This window comes from Vicugna pacos, chromosome 32 (genome assembly GCF_048564905.1).
Source record: "Vicugna pacos chromosome 32, VicPac4, whole genome shotgun sequence".
Lineage (NCBI taxonomy): Eukaryota > Metazoa > Chordata > Mammalia > Artiodactyla > Camelidae > Vicugna > Vicugna pacos.
Genome location: NC_133018.1, coordinates 20,050,912 through 20,065,800, shown reverse-complemented (window position 1 = coordinate 20,065,800; position 14,889 = coordinate 20,050,912). Strand labels below are relative to the sequence as shown.

The window sequence follows — 14,889 nt, the reverse complement described above, 5'->3', positions numbered from 1 at the left end:
ACTTCCCATTGCTATTTTTTCCAGTACTCAGGATACAAAGATAAATTGGTGGTTGTTAAACTTAGTCTAATTTGTCCCCAGAATTTCAGTCTTTCCCTCATTCACTGACACGCTAGGTATGGGTCAAGGAGGCAGGGACAGCTGGTGGGTAATGGTCGAAGTTTGGGGGTCAAGTGTCTGGGCCCTCCTGCCATCCCCGCCACTTACTAACCACGTGACCTTGGGCAAGTCCTTCATTTTAAGCTCTGTGAACTTTGGTCACGTGCGCAGTGGGGTGATAGCACTATCAGAGTTGTGATGATTGACATAACCACGGGAAGAGCTCAGCGTGGTGCCCGGCACATAGTAAGCGCTCCACAGATGCTCCAGTGGTCTCGAGAGGCCTTGAGGAGTTAACCCAGCACACCAATGGAACACGTGAGGCTTTTCTTTAACCAGCTGGCTCACCCACGCCATGCCCGGCCCTCCACACCAGTGCGCTGCACAGCCAGCTGCTCCCCGTTTCCCGGGGTGCCTTCAGGCAGCAGCACACTGATTGCCCAGGCCCAGGTCTCCCCAGCTCAGAGCCCTCAACACGCTGGGCAAGCAGACTAACGAGTGCTTCCTGTCTCCTCAGTACAAGGCAGATACTCTGAAGTCTGCACAGACTGGACAGGATCTCAGAGAGGAACACCCGTGGGTCGACTACACCTCCCCTTCCCTAATCACCCTGCTGTTCACAGACCTGGGGGTGCTGACACCCTCGGCAGTCAGCGACGAACTCATCAAGCTGTACCTGTAACCGCCGGGTCCTCTCCTGCGGGCTTGCGGCTGAGGAATTGGGAAGCCTCTTGACCCCTCGGTGAGCCAGGCCAAAACTGAGTTGTTTTTTATGACATTTTATAGACTAAGGACTTGGAATCATAAGTCATGGAGAATTTTTTAATTCATTTCAGTTCCATCTAAAATATGTTCACGGTTCCCATAAAACCCAACCTAGATTGTGCTTGTAGTTTCCAGACACTTTCATCCATTTCCAGTTTCCAGAAATACAAGTTGGATTGTTGGCTACTTGACCAACTAAAGAAGATGTGCCTGCCCCCCTCCCTCCAGCTCCCCGCATTCCAGACTGATTTGCCAAGAGCATCAATGAGACACGAAGGCCTAAGAGAGCCAGGTGCCCCTCAGCAGCTGAGCAGCGGCCACCCCGGATGCAGGCTGCATGCAGTGTGGGATGAGAAGGACAGGAAGCGCTCAGGAATGTGTGTCAGGCTTCCAGCGGTGAACTCGAGCTTTGGGCTGCCACCTCTGCAACAGGATCCGGATCCACAGAGGAAACCACCACGAGAGCCCAAGGCAGGCGGGGGCGGCGTCTCTGGCAGCAGCATCCTGCACGGCTCACCATTTACAAAGACGCCTTCCAGAACATTTGTAAACTTAAATTCTCTATCTGTGAAAGATGTGAATTTAAACATGTTTGGATCCTGAACAGCTTTTTACAATTGTTCTTGGGAACAAATTCAGCATCTTTTCAAATAAATTATATGAAAGATTTTGCTATGGCGTTGCATCAGTGCTGCAAGCTGACCCCAGACCCAAACGCTCCGTCCATCTTGGTGGAGACACTGGGCAGCCCCCTGCACACGCTAAAGGCACAGTCAGTTAGAAGGAAATAGAGTTTATTCAACAGAAGGCATTGTAATTTCCTTTCCCAGAATGACTTGCTTTCTCTGTTTTTTAGATCCCCGCCAATAAAACGGAGCTGGGGCTGTGGGGGGGTTCTGTGCGGTACATCAGAGAGATTAAAGCTAAAGCCTGGGGCTAAGGACGCCAGGGAGGCCAGGCGTCTGGAAACACTGAGGAACTTCAAGAGATCTAAAATCAAGCCTACTTCAGTATCTTTATGTTAAAAAAAGGTATAAAAAAGTCACCCAAAAAATGAGCTCTTTAATTCTAAGTGACCCATCAAAATAAATACTGACATCTATTATTTACACCCAAAGAATCCCACTTTCTCTTCTGCCAGGCTTCTTCAAAGCCAGTGCATTTTTAGTAAAACACGAGTGTGCAGCCCTCATACCTCCCCAGTCTGAAGCGACAGCTTTCGGAGAGGCGATTCTTCTCGGGAGTCTCCTGAAGTTTTGATTTTCAGAGACAGCAAACGCCGGCCGGCCGCGACGGTGGGGCCCGCTCTCTGTCCCCCTCGTGTCCCCCGCCCCCCAGCCTGTCACCTGAGGGGCGGGAGTCAGCCGTCATCCTCCGCATCTGACGTCCCCAAATCTGCTGTCTTGACTGATCTTTTGCCACTTGTCAACAGCCCCTTCTCAAATTCTTCTTCAGTAATTTTGCCTTTTTTAAACTTTTTCAAGAGCCTTGTGTCATTAAGCAGTTCCTCCATGTCCTCATCTTCAATGTCAGAACCCTAAGGGCAGAAGAGACCGACAAACTGCTGCATTCCTCAGCCACAGCGTGCTAGCTGAGACCACCCATTTCTAACCAGGAACCACATGTGCTCAAATCAGCTTCCACAAACGGCCCGTTCCCTGCCCGAGCCACCCGTGGAACAGAAATCTGAGAGTCCTATGTGACTCCTATTAGAAGACAACATCACCTGCTACAGTGAATTTTATTCAGAATTCTATGTTGAGTATTTAAATAATAAAACTGCAAACTTTACCTCTTCCTTTTTCCTTTTTTCATTCATTTTCTTCTTCTTTTCCTTTTTGGCCTTCTGCTTTGACCAAGCTTTATTTTTTATGAACTTTTTCCTCCCTTCATTTTCTGTTTTCTCTTTTCTTTGTTGCTCCAGTAGCTTCTGCCTCTGCTTTTCTCTGATTTTATCTTTAAATGGAATGGTGTCTGTATTGACATCCACGGGCACGAAATCTGGAAACTGCTTTCCTCTCAGCTCTGGCATCTTGGGCATCCTCAGCAGGGCAAAACCTCGAGCAAGACTAGCAAAATCAAGATCTGATTAAACCAAAACACCGGCGTTAGCGCACCCAGAGTAGGATTACAAGCATCAACCCTTGGAGTACTCCCGGCAATGTAATTTTTTCTAACCAAACGATCTAACGTTCTTTTTACTTGGAATTATTTCATTTCAACTAAAAAGGAATACTCAACTGCCAGTGTATTCTCTGTCTACTCAAACCAAGGAAGGCTTTCTTCTAAATGTTTTACAAAACATGAACCCTGACTCAGGACTCACATTTTTATAAGACAAAATGGCTTCATACTTGTAATACTTATAAAACCATCAGGTGTTTCAGATGGAGACACAATTAAGAGAACAACGCACCCTTTAATCTGAAGATGAGGCTACATTCGTGCTTCACATAAGCCTGGACGTATGACACAAAAGCTTTCATGCCCTTTTCAAACACAGCTCTGTCAGCCAGGGCCATGGACTTGAGCTTTGGAAGGAGGTCCGCTGTGTTTTTCTGGAGTTTCATCTCCTGCAGGGGGCACTGCACAGGGACCACATTGTCACCCTCTGGCTGTAATCACTTCATCCCCAAGGCTACCCCATCAGAGCCAGAGCCAATAAAACTAAAGGCAAAACAATCCATTTTATTCTTAAAGCCCAAATCCAACCCAAGTATTTAACTTGATCCAGAAAGTATTTTAAATTTTTTAAAGAAAAGTATGTAACAACAATTATGTAACAATCGTGATTTCTAGTTGGAAAATATGGCAACACTACGTCCGTGTCCCCAGGTAGTGACACTCAGCTGGGGCCGGGCAGTGGCTGCCACCCTGGAGCCTCTCCACAGACATAAAGCCAGCAGGTTCCCCACTGACATCACCTGCCTGGCCCCTGTGAGTTTGCAACCTCTAATCTAAGTTCTGGACCACCCGCTGGAAAAGAAGTCCAACCACCCCGGCACTGGGCGTTCTGTATGGAAAAGGAAGACGGCTTACTTTCTGGTTAATGGCAAGGAAGCTGACGTACGACTCTTCCATGGGCAGGAGGAACACTAGCGCACTGCCGCCGTGGCCGATGCGGGCTGTGCGGCCACAGCGATGCACAAAGGCGCTGCGAACAACATGGGACGGGGCCATGGTTACACGCGATGGTGGCTGAGCAGAGCCCAGGCAGGTCTGCAGCCGCGCAGAGGATGCATCTAAAGTGACACAAGGAGCTGCCAGAATCCACGGCTCAACCCCAGCCCTGCCACTTACTGGTGTTAGAAGAGCTGCTGATTAAAATACACACTGCAAGCCAGGTAAGAGTGTCACACATCTACTGTGAACTATAAAACTTAAATTTCTGCCGCTCTGATGATACAGGTGGGAGGACATGGTCCCAGCAGAAAACTTGGGAAACAATGAAACATATAAAAAAGAAAACGCAAGTGACCTGTGAGCCCCCACCAGGAAGTAACAGCTGTCTGCGTAGGAGTCTGTGTTTACAGGCCCTCTCTCCTGTTTTGCGGCTTCCATTAGGAGCGCAGGCTTGCCTTCGGAGAATGACTGGAATTTTCACATACGGTGTACATACTGTCTTCCTTTAAACGTTCTATTGTGCATTTCTGCAAGAACTTTAAAAAGTATTTGAAAATACCTCACTCATCGGTTCGCCTATTTTTGCTATTTCAGAGAATGTTTTAACAACCGTCACTAAGTGTATCTGACTCAGGGTTCACTTCGTTAGGCGGGACTCCTGGACAGAGGGGACATCTGTCACGCGGTACCTTGCACTGCTGGGAGGGTCGTACTGCAGCACCCAGTTGACTTCGGGAATGTCTATTCCCCGGGCCATCACGTCAGTGCACACCAAGATCCCACTGGAAAACAGGAAAAAAGCACTCGAATGAGGAGGCTTGCCACTTCCACCACCAGCCAGAGCAGCCTGTTCTGATCTTGGTGATGACAACAGCGATACTCAGGCTGCAGAACCTCTCACAGAAGCAAATTTTTAGTAATAGTAACATTCTGATTTTTCTTCCTCCTAAGCATCTCCAGGACTTGAGAAATTCCCCGTGAAAACAGGAGGTGGGGAGGAGACACGGAGAGTTTTTAAAACAGCGTATTTCCATTTGGTGGGGAAGGAAACTGCGTTTAATCTAATCACTGGCAGCCATTGAAAAACATAAAATTTTCCCTCCCAGCCTGAGGTGATTAGCGGTCAGGTCTTTGCCTAAAAGATTGCTTATAACAGCCAGAATGCTCAATGATTAAGAAAAACAGAAAGGTATCTCTGTGCACAAACAGAATCAAGTTACGGTCAGTAGAAACACCAGTTCCCTACAGTGTAGCCTTCAACGGACTTTCTATCCGCTCTGTCCACCCACTGAACACACAGCTGTCCAAACCCCCACTGGCTGGCCCCAAGCCAGACACTGGGGGAGCCAGGAGCGAGCACAACACACAGGTTCCTGATCTTACGGAGCCTGAAGTCTAGCAGGAAAGCTGACAGGCAAGTAAGGAAGTCAGTGTAGCCAAGTGTCATGGGGTCAGGGCGGAGGGAGGGGGTCAGGGCGGAGGGAGGGGATCTGGGCAGCTTCACAGAGAAGATGCGATAACCAGCTTCGAGGAGGAAGAAGGCTCCAGGCAGGACCACAACACATGCAGGTTTCGAGGCACAGCGACCCGGCGAAAGAGCAGAGTGGCTGGAGATCTCCACCTCCAAGGGAGGCGGACCCACCTCTGCAGTTTGCGGAACTCCATGAAGATCTTGTTGCGCTTGTATTTCATCTTTCCGTGAATGCACATTATCTTCACGCCCTTCACCAGGGCCTCCAGGGCCTTTCCATAGTACTCCACACAGGCGCACGTGCTGCAAGAGGGGCGAGAGGGCTTAGAGCCATTGGCTGTCTTGGTCCTTCTGCGACTGAGGGGAGGGGGGCCGCGAGCACCGGATGCAGTGGAATGACCCAGTCCTCTTGAGGAGGAGGGCCGTAGAGATCACCCACAGCTGAGCTCTCGGCCAGCGAGAGGCTCATCTTTTGACAAAACCCCCTGAGCAGGAGTTAAAACCCCAATGATGTACTCCCATCCCGGGCCCCCCGAGAAACTAACTACAGTGACGTCGTCCTTCACAACGAAAACCATGACATCTGAGTACAAACATTTCGCTCCTTTTCCTTTGGGGAACTGCTGCTTCCCCAGTCAGTGACTCCCAAGGGCGCAGATAACCCAAGTTAGACCAATCAGATCCTTCCCCTACATATTTGGACCTTAGTCGAGGACAAAAAGGGGCTGGAGCAGCATCATCCCAGTGAGGCCGTGCCCTAGAGAAAGCCACAGAGCTCTCTGGGCCCCCAGATCCTGTCCTCCCTAGGGGCTGGGCACCCAACTTCTCCTGAGGGAGTCTGTGAGCTCCCTGCGCACCACCCTTCTAATACAGTTCACCCCAAGCCCCTCATCCCTCTTTTTATTTGAGAGATTCCAAAGTGACGTCACATCCTTTTGCAGATGAGGAAACTGAAGCTACAGAGGAAATACGGGTGAGTGGCAGACCCAGGACCAGAAGGAAGGTTTGATTCCATCTCCAGCGTTCTTCCCACTATCCCAGGCTCAGGAGTCCAATTTGGGCCAACTCTTGTCTAGGTACTTCTGTCTTAAATACTGTTCTCAGTGACTGCTACCAGACTGCTAGCTGTTTCCACCACAAGTCACATCAGTGCGTGATAAAGCAGTTTTACATACTGACGGTCACAGTCCACAGGTCCTGAAAGCAATCTGGTGGGTCCTGAAATTAATTTAGTGAGTCTGGACCAGCATTTTTTCTTTTTTAATTAGAACAAAATAAAAAGCATCAGAATGTGTCCCACCCAGGCAAGTGCAGCTTTGTGAAATCTGTTTGTTTTGTGTGTGTGTGTGTGTACACACCAGGCTGTATTTCTAACTGTGGGTCAGTACAGCTAATGCACTTTATTGGTAAAATGATGGATGGAAAAAATAAAGTTCTTTTGGTATAGGGAAGGGGAGGGGAGAAAGGAAGAAAGACCACAGGTATATTTAGAGGAGAAAAAGCAGTCCAAAGCATGCACACATCTGTTCCTCTCTTGCATTCTGACAACAGGACAAAACCTCCTGTGTGGCAGACCCCAGACTGGCTGATTAAACGCCATCCCAACCACTTCCTCCTTTCATCTCCCTCTCCTCCAGAGGCTGGGACAGCTTCCCACTCATTTTCCCCACCTCTTGGAGTGAGAGGCGCCCGGGTGACCCACCTTTGGCCCATATAATGAAAGCAAAGTCAGCTGGGGAGGGGTTGGTTCTGAGAAAGCCTTCTGCATTTCTGATGAAAAGGGTCGGATATAGCCAACACTGCCCTTCCTCCCCCCTTGGCCTTTCCTCCTTAATCTGCTTTCAGTGCAGAGGTGACAGTGGGTGTTACAGTGGTCATCTTAAAACTAGGAGGTGGCCAACAAGAAGGAATGGCCAAGACAGTGGCAGAAACACTGGCCTTGATGTTGCTGGGACAGAAACCAATGTTAGGACCTGCCTACCTCCAGACTCTTTAAAGAGGAGAAAAATGAACCCCTCCGCTTGAGCTGCAGAAGTCAGGTTTTCAGTTAGTAGCAGCCAAACGCATTCCTAACAGAGAAGCAACTTAAAGGGAATCCCAGAGCTGAAGGGCACACACACACGCACACTCTGACTGTGGCTGAAGCCCGGACTCTGCTACCACAGTCCAGAAGGGTTACCTGAAGAAGACCAGGTGTTTTTCCCGCTTGTGATTTCGAAGAAAGTGTACCAGCTGATTAAATTTCTCATCTGCCTTGCACACCTGCAAAACAAAAAGGAAAGCCAGTAAAATAAAAACAAATTTGCTGACAACAATAACCCCATAGCTACTTTCAGTTTCAACCTTAAATTCTAAGGAATCTAATTTCCTCCAGGAAAAGGACAGACGTTGGTCAGAATGTTACTCCATCTGCCGGGCAGTCTACAGGTGAAGGTCAGCCGTGCAGCTGACACACCTAAGTTACAAAATCATGTAACTGCGGCCTGGGGGTCACCTGTGCAGTGAGCAGTTCCCAAATCCCAGCATGCAGACAGTACCACGCACCACAGCGCCGTCTCCAGGGTAGGTCTTTACAAGGCAAATTCTCGGACGCAGCATACAGATCAAGACAAGGTGGGTCTGGAACTGGACCTGTGTCATTTACAAGCTCCCAGGAAGTTCTGAGGCACAGCCAGGTTCAGAAATCACTGCTCTAAGGTGAACACAGGTTTCCACAGAAGAATGTACAGAACCGTTGCACAGACCTCCATGGAAGCAGACTCCAGACAACCAAGCGCTCCACTCAGGCCCCTAAACTGGGGGCCTCTATATCCCCCTGAATGCCTTCCCCCATTTTCACCAAAACCAAATCCTCAGTTTGGAATTTCTGTCTCACACACTCAGACATCTCTAAACATAGTCACTTAAATGAATGCAGAAGAGCAGGATCAACACCAGCCACAGTGGGCTCCGAAGCTAATTTATTAGTGCTTACCGCGGACCAAGCACCGGCCTGCAAGCCTTCATCTGCATTAGCAAACCAGTCCTCACAGCAAGGCTGTAAAGACGGTGCAACTCGAGCCCCCACATCCCAGGTGAGGAACTGGGAAGCTCCCCTAGTTCAGTTAGGAAGGGCCAGATCCCGGATGTGCACCTGGGCGCCCTCATTCACCCCTGCACTCCCACCACGCCCTCCCTCCCCAGGGAAGAGCCAGCCTCCTGGCTTTAGCAGACCTGGCCTCGGGCAGAAACAACGTGGACTGATTGCGAAAATACCCTCCAGGCAGCGGCACCAGATGTAGTTTCCTGACTTGCAAACTGTTCTACCTGCAATTCCCGCACGAACTGGCACAAAGGCCAGCAGCCTTCTCCCTTACCCCTCACAGTCCACAGCAACAGGGACACTGGTGTGGAAAGAGCCCACTGCTTTGTGAACATGTCACCGTGTTCAGGAGCTGAGGGGCCCCTCTCAGCCAAAAGTAAAGCCGGGTCCCCTGGCCGGGGATGCACGATTTAGATGTGCCTTGTCCAGCAGTGACACTGGCCTGTGGTTCTCCCAGTTCCCAAATGGCGCTGCCACCCTGGCTGACCATCCTCTCTAGATGCTTCTTGGCCCGACCCAGTGATGGGAGAGAATTGAAGACGGGCGGCCTCGTTGCTAACAATCACTTTTCCAAAAGCCCTCCCACTGCCTTGTGAGGAAACTACAAGTAAGGATTTACTGCTGCAAATTCAGCAATTCCCAGTTGCAAATCCAAAATATCTAACATTTAGGTTACAGAGCAGAACACTGTCGCCCAACAAAGCCTCCTTCAGATAGTCTAGCGTTTGATTTTGTGTTTCACCTGCATGTCTGGCGGTGCCGTCCACCAACTCAGGCTCATACTAACGGGCTGGGAGCCCAGGTTCCCCGCGCCTGCACCCAGCACGCCCACGCACGTGTAGAGATCGAAAACGTATGATCACTTGCGGGTAGAAGGCCCATACACACCGTCCTTGGAGACTGTGCTTAAAACACAGTCACGCCGACGTTAACTTATTCACTTACTTGCTCAATGACAAGTATCATCACACACACCAGGTGTCCGAGCTCTGACCCCAAATGCATTTTAATATATGCCACAGGGTATCATTTTATAGATTTAGTTTCCTAGCAAATTGAAAGCCAATCCCTAGGGCACTCATTATTATTTGCTTGTTTATTTGTTTTAGTTGCTAAGAGTTAACATACATTAGTGGGAACATGAATGTATACATATTGATAAAACATACAGGCAGTAAAAGTTTAAAAAAATTAAATCATTTTTCAAGTAAATAGAAACACAAAAATCTAGTAAGTTGTTAAAACATTACAGTTGATCATTTAAAAAGAAAAACCAGAACTAAGCTTACTGAAAGCAGTTCAAGTAAAAGAAAATTAGTAATTCTGTCAGTAAATCGCTTTAGCTTATAATACTTTTTCCTCAGCTTTACCAAGATATAATTGGCAAAAAAAAATTATATATACTTAGGCATGTATATATTGAAGGTGCACAATGTGGTGGCTTCATGTACGTGTACACTGTGAGATGATTATGGACTCGAGTTAATTAACAGCTCCACTGCTTCAGCTAGTTTCCTTTTCTGTTTTCTGGTGAGAACCCTTAAGACCTGCTCTTACTGAATTTCAAGTACACAGTACGGTCCTGTACCCACAGTCACCACGCTGAACCTCAGAGCCCAGTCCGCGTCACCACTGAACTGCAGGAACCAGCGAGAACGCCCCATGCTCACCATGTAGTAGTTCTCTAGGCGGGAAGGGGTTTTCTGGGTGCTGCTGGCCGCGGCGCCCTTCTCCTTCACCGAGATGCGCACGGGGTTCCGCAGGCCTGCTCTCACCAGGTTCTCCACCTCCTGCGTCTGAGTGGCCGAGAAAAGGCCCGTTCTCCTCTGCTTTGGCAAAAACTCCAGGATGGTGTTTATACTTTAAAAAAAAAAAAAAAAAAAAAAGAGGGCTCCTCTTAACCACTCCTTTATCAGCATAATCAACAAATGGTGCTTTATGATACTAAACAGGTGTTTTAAAAGACTGGAAACCATCACAATATTTATAGTAGCTACTACTGGGAGGAGCGATTATGGGCAATCTTTATGTCTTCTTCATACTCTGGTTTTCCCAAGGTTTCTCCTATATTAAGGATATAATTATGCTTTTATAATAGAGTGCAATTAAAAGAGTGAAATTAAGAATTAACTTTTTGAGACTAAAAACTACTGAACTGTATAGTTTATATGGGTGAACTATGTAATAGGAATCATATCCCAATAAAGCTATTTATTTGTTAAAAAACACAAAAACTGTTAAAGAAACCATGAAGGAAAACGCATCTTAAGAACATCAAAGATAAAAGAACTGGAATTCAGTGTGGTAGAATCTGAAGGATCAAGCCACCTGATGATTTGAAATGCAAATGTGGCTGAGAGAGGTAGTCATGGAGTGACAGAAGAACTCCATTCTGGTCTCCTTTTCGTCCTCTGCCACCCAAAGCCCATGAAGTCCAAAATCCAGTACCTGGCCTCAAACCCCATGTCCAGAAGTCTGTCCGCTTCATCCAACACCAGGACGTCCAGGGACCTGACGCAGCTGGCCAGGTCCAGGCCCTCGGCCTTCCTTCGGAACATGTCCTCCAGGCGGCCGGGGGTCGCCACAATGATGTTTCCACTGTGCAAACAAAGTTCACACTGACCAAACTCCCTGGATCTGGGGATCTTTGGGATTCCAGACACCAAGCTTTGTATCCCTCCGCCCAGAGTGAGAAGAGCAAGGGCCCGAAGCCCCATACGCTCTGTCAGGGAAGAGCGGGACCCACACTCCAACCCCCTTCTCCCCTGCAGAGGTGAGACTCCGGAGGGGGGATGTTCATCAGGACCACGTGGGAAGGAACCCACAAGCAAAATGGGAGGCTGGCCTGAAGAAAATCCTTTTTTTGTGGGGAGAGGGTTGCTGAAGGTGAGAGGTTCCGATTAGGCCCCGATTCTGCATCAATTCCTCTTGGGTTCAGTGCAAGAGCAAACAAAGAAATGAGTAAGAGAAAGCAATCTTACCCGTGCTCCTTAAACCTCGCAACATCCTCTCCAGGATTCCTGCCTCCAATCCAGAGGATCTGGCTAAACAAGAAACGGGTCTTTGAGCAGGTCAGGAAAAAATCACAGCCCGCGGCTAACAGGGACCCTGCGTCCACTTTACCTGAACTGTGGGAAAGCCTTCGTGAAGTGGGACAGGACCTCGTCTATCTGAATAGCCAGCTCCCGCGTGGGTGTGATGATTATGGCGCCGACCTGCCCATGTCGGGGGAAAGGACAGGATCAGCAGTGCTCGGGGCTCAGAGCCAAACTCACACGAGGTCACCCGCGCCCTCCAGCTCAAGGAGCAAAGTTCCCAGAGAAGCAGCACTTCCGGGGCTTTTTCAGCAGCATCTGGTCACAGTGCGTATCAGACAGTTGACCCTCGAATGATGCGGGGGTTAGCGGCGCCAAGCCTCTGCAGTCGTTAATCTGCCTATTATTTATAGTCGGCCCTCCGTATAACCAGTCTGGTTCCTCCGTATCCCCATTCCGCATCTGAGGATCACACCAACCTCGGATTGTGTAGACCTGCGTTCACTACTGGAAAACTCCACGTGCAAGTGGACCTGCCCAGTCCAACAACCTGCGTTGTTCAAGGGTCAACTGTAGTTTGAATTACTCCGTTCTCACTACTCAAAGCAGTCCTGTTCAACAGAGTGGCGACAAACGCTAACTGGCAATGGTCCAGCAGATACTGGGCCATTGCTCCTGGGGAAACAGGGTTAGGTTCCTGTGAGCCTCTGGTCACATTTCTGTCACCCTGTCAATACATAAGCTGATTTTGAGTATACTTCTGTTTAAAGACACCTTATTTTGTAAGTCAACTATACTTCAATCAAATAAGCAGACACCTTATTTACTATATACTGTTGATTCATCAACGCTGAACTCATGGCCAACAGCACTGTTACCACGCCTGGACGAAGCTTAGCAACACGTGGATTTTCTCCCTGAGGCACATCACAGCCTCCTCGCGTTCAGGAACACTTGACAGTGCTTCACCACTGTGTCTGCGAGTCATTTTATACAGTGAAATCATGCCCCCCACCAAATAAAAAAAAACAAGCAGTAAGTAGACTGCGAAAAAGACATTTGTATGCAGCCTGAGGGCTGGAAGGAGAGGGCAGAGGTTCACCCTGTTCAGACTCAGATGGGAACATGCCAACAGGTGACTTCAATTTGTCACTGCCCCACACAAGTCCACACAGGAGCACGAAAGCACAGCGAGCGCTGCTTCTGGGAGCTACAAATAAGTTTTAAGGAGGAGGCAAATTCATAAATACAGACTCCGCAAGTAATGGGGACAGGCTGTATTTTATTTTCTTATTTTTTTCAAGCTTTTGACCAGTGAACTCTCCGATGACTCAGCTCTCCTCACCTGACTCTTTTTTAACTTCTCTTCCCTCCTCAGGAGAATTTCCAGGATGGGGATGACGAAAGCGAGTGTTTTGCCACTACCTGTGACCTGAAAAGGGGGGAAGTTTTGGTTTGCTTTTCCTCACAGGTCATTCTGGAGGGAAAACAGGAGGATGGGCTGCATTTACACAAGGTACTCACCGCTTCCGCGGCAACGTCTTTGTTTTTCATGAACAAAGGGATGGTTGCAGACTGAAGAGAGAGATGGCAAAGCCCTGGTTAGAGGATGCCGTGACTCCAGAGATGAAGCCCCAAGCCTGAGGAATGCAGTGCTGACCTTGGTCACACTGGACCCCACCATAAAGTGGACTCTCAGCAGAGTCTGCAGAGGCACCCTTTGAGAGGGGCTGGCTCACAGGTAACACAGCAGTGGTGTCTACACAGCCGGCGTGGAGCGGAAGTGAGCTGGGCTGGCATCTGGGACTCTTGATTTTCCCTTTGAAACCTGTCCCTTCTGCCCCACCCCCACCCCAGCCTTCCTCATCTTGTTAAATGATGCCACCACCCACTCAGTCGCTAAGGACAAAAACCTCAGGATCCTTCTACATTCCTCTTGCGTGCCCCCATGCCTGGCCCCTCAGCAACCCTCAAGCTATCTCGGAATTGACTTCTCAGTATCCACTGCTTCTTCTCTACTCCAAGCCACCATCACCTCTAACTTGACAATGGCCTAACTGACCTTGCTTCTTCTCTTGACTCCTCGCAAGTCCATCCTCTACACAGCGGTCACATCCCTTCCCTTCCTGCAGCTTCCCCTGGAAGCTGGCTTCCCACTGCATTTGGAAGAAAGTACAAACTCCTACAAGACAGACCCTGTGCAGTCGAGCATCCAGGTTGCTTGTCTTTTACACTTCTCATGATGCTCCAGCTACAAAGGCCTTCTTGCTGTCCCTCCGAGATCACTTCCAGCCCCAGAGTATTTGCACTGGTATTTCTCTCTGCTGGAACATCCTGTCCCCAGTAACCCCACAGTGGCTCCTTCTCAGTCATTCAGGTATCAGTTTAATGCCACCGCCTCAGAGGGGCCTTCCCTGACGCCCCGTCTTACTCCCTATCCTGTATCTTCTCGTCACTGTCTCCTCCATAACGCTCAGCAGCAGCAGCCGAAATTACCTCATTCCTTTACACCCTTCTCTCTCTGCTGCTTCAGAAAACAAGGCCCAGGAGTGGGAACCAACACTGCAAAATCCCCAGAGCCTAGGAAAGAGTACCTGATACACTTCTGTCCAGAATAAATTACTTGGATAAATGAACAGATCAGGGCAGGACGCTTCACTTAGCCCCCAAAATAATGATGACAACAGATAATGTTTATCGAGCGCCCATAACGTGTCCAACATTGTTTTATGTAACCTCACAACAACCCTCTGAGTCGGGTAACACTACTGTCGTCATTTCACAGAGAAAGGAAATGAACACAGAGAGGTTAAATCATTTGCCCGAGGTCTCACAGCTAGAGTGGGCAGGGCCAGGATATGTACCGGGCACTTATGCCCGAGCACCCAAGGGCGGGGGGTGGGCAGTGTTGTGACGACCCTGGCACAGGCGCGCCGCCGCCTGCCGCCTCTGCCTGCCGATCACTAATCATCCCTCGAGCCTGGGCAGCAGGAAGACGTGGCGAAAGTCCTAGCCTGGGCGAAAACTCCAGGATGCGAGTCCTAATTCTAACACCTACCGGCCGTGTTAAGCGGCTGCCTGGCCCACCCTGAGCCTCCGTTTCCTCACCTGCCCCCTGCGCACGGAGGGCCCGCCTCCCCCCGGCCCGCGCCGGGTACCTGCACCGGCGTCATGTACGGGAAACCCAGCTCCCGCAGCGCACCCAGCACCCGCGGGTGCAGCGGCACAGGCAGCGACTCCCAGGAACCCTCCGTCACGTGCTCCATGGCGCGCTCCGCCGCCGCTGCAGCCACCACCCGGGCGCCGCCAGCAAG

The 14,889-nt window shown here is 49.5% G+C and overlaps 2 protein-coding genes across 4 annotated transcripts in view; one reads left to right on the top strand and one right to left on the bottom strand.

Moving 5' to 3' along the window:
* Positions 1 to 1,535, top strand: part of EIF2B1 (eukaryotic translation initiation factor 2B subunit alpha) — a 9,257-nt gene extending 7,722 nt beyond the window's left edge. Inside the window, exon 9 of the mRNA XM_006209478.4 lies at positions 617 to 1,535. Coding sequence (XP_006209540.4) covers positions 617 to 781 — 165 coding nt within the window. The 3' untranslated portion in view covers positions 782 to 1,535. The remainder of the gene's footprint in view (positions 1 to 616) is intronic.
* DDX55 (DEAD-box helicase 55) lies at positions 908 to 14,889 on the bottom strand. Of its 3 annotated transcripts, none has more exons than XM_072953446.1 (14): positions 14,734 to 14,889; positions 13,100 to 13,150; positions 12,921 to 13,007; positions 11,664 to 11,755; positions 11,522 to 11,584; positions 10,989 to 11,138; positions 10,211 to 10,400; positions 7,638 to 7,720; positions 5,630 to 5,761; positions 4,677 to 4,769; positions 3,904 to 4,018; positions 3,281 to 3,449; positions 2,657 to 2,949; positions 908 to 2,401 (listed from the first exon to the last, which is right to left on the bottom strand). In XM_072953446.1, the coding sequence occupies exons 1-14, from the start codon at positions 14,839 to 14,841 to the stop codon at positions 2,225 to 2,227; spliced, it is 1,803 nt and encodes a 600-aa protein (XP_072809547.1). In that variant the 5' UTR covers positions 14,842 to 14,889; the 3' UTR covers positions 908 to 2,224. The 3 variants fall into 3 exon arrangements, with proteins under 3 accessions (XP_072809547.1, XP_072809548.1, XP_072809549.1); XM_072953447.1 differs by having other exon boundaries at positions 14,684 to 14,813; XM_072953448.1 differs by lacking the exon at positions 908 to 2,401 and having other exon boundaries at positions 2,769 to 2,933.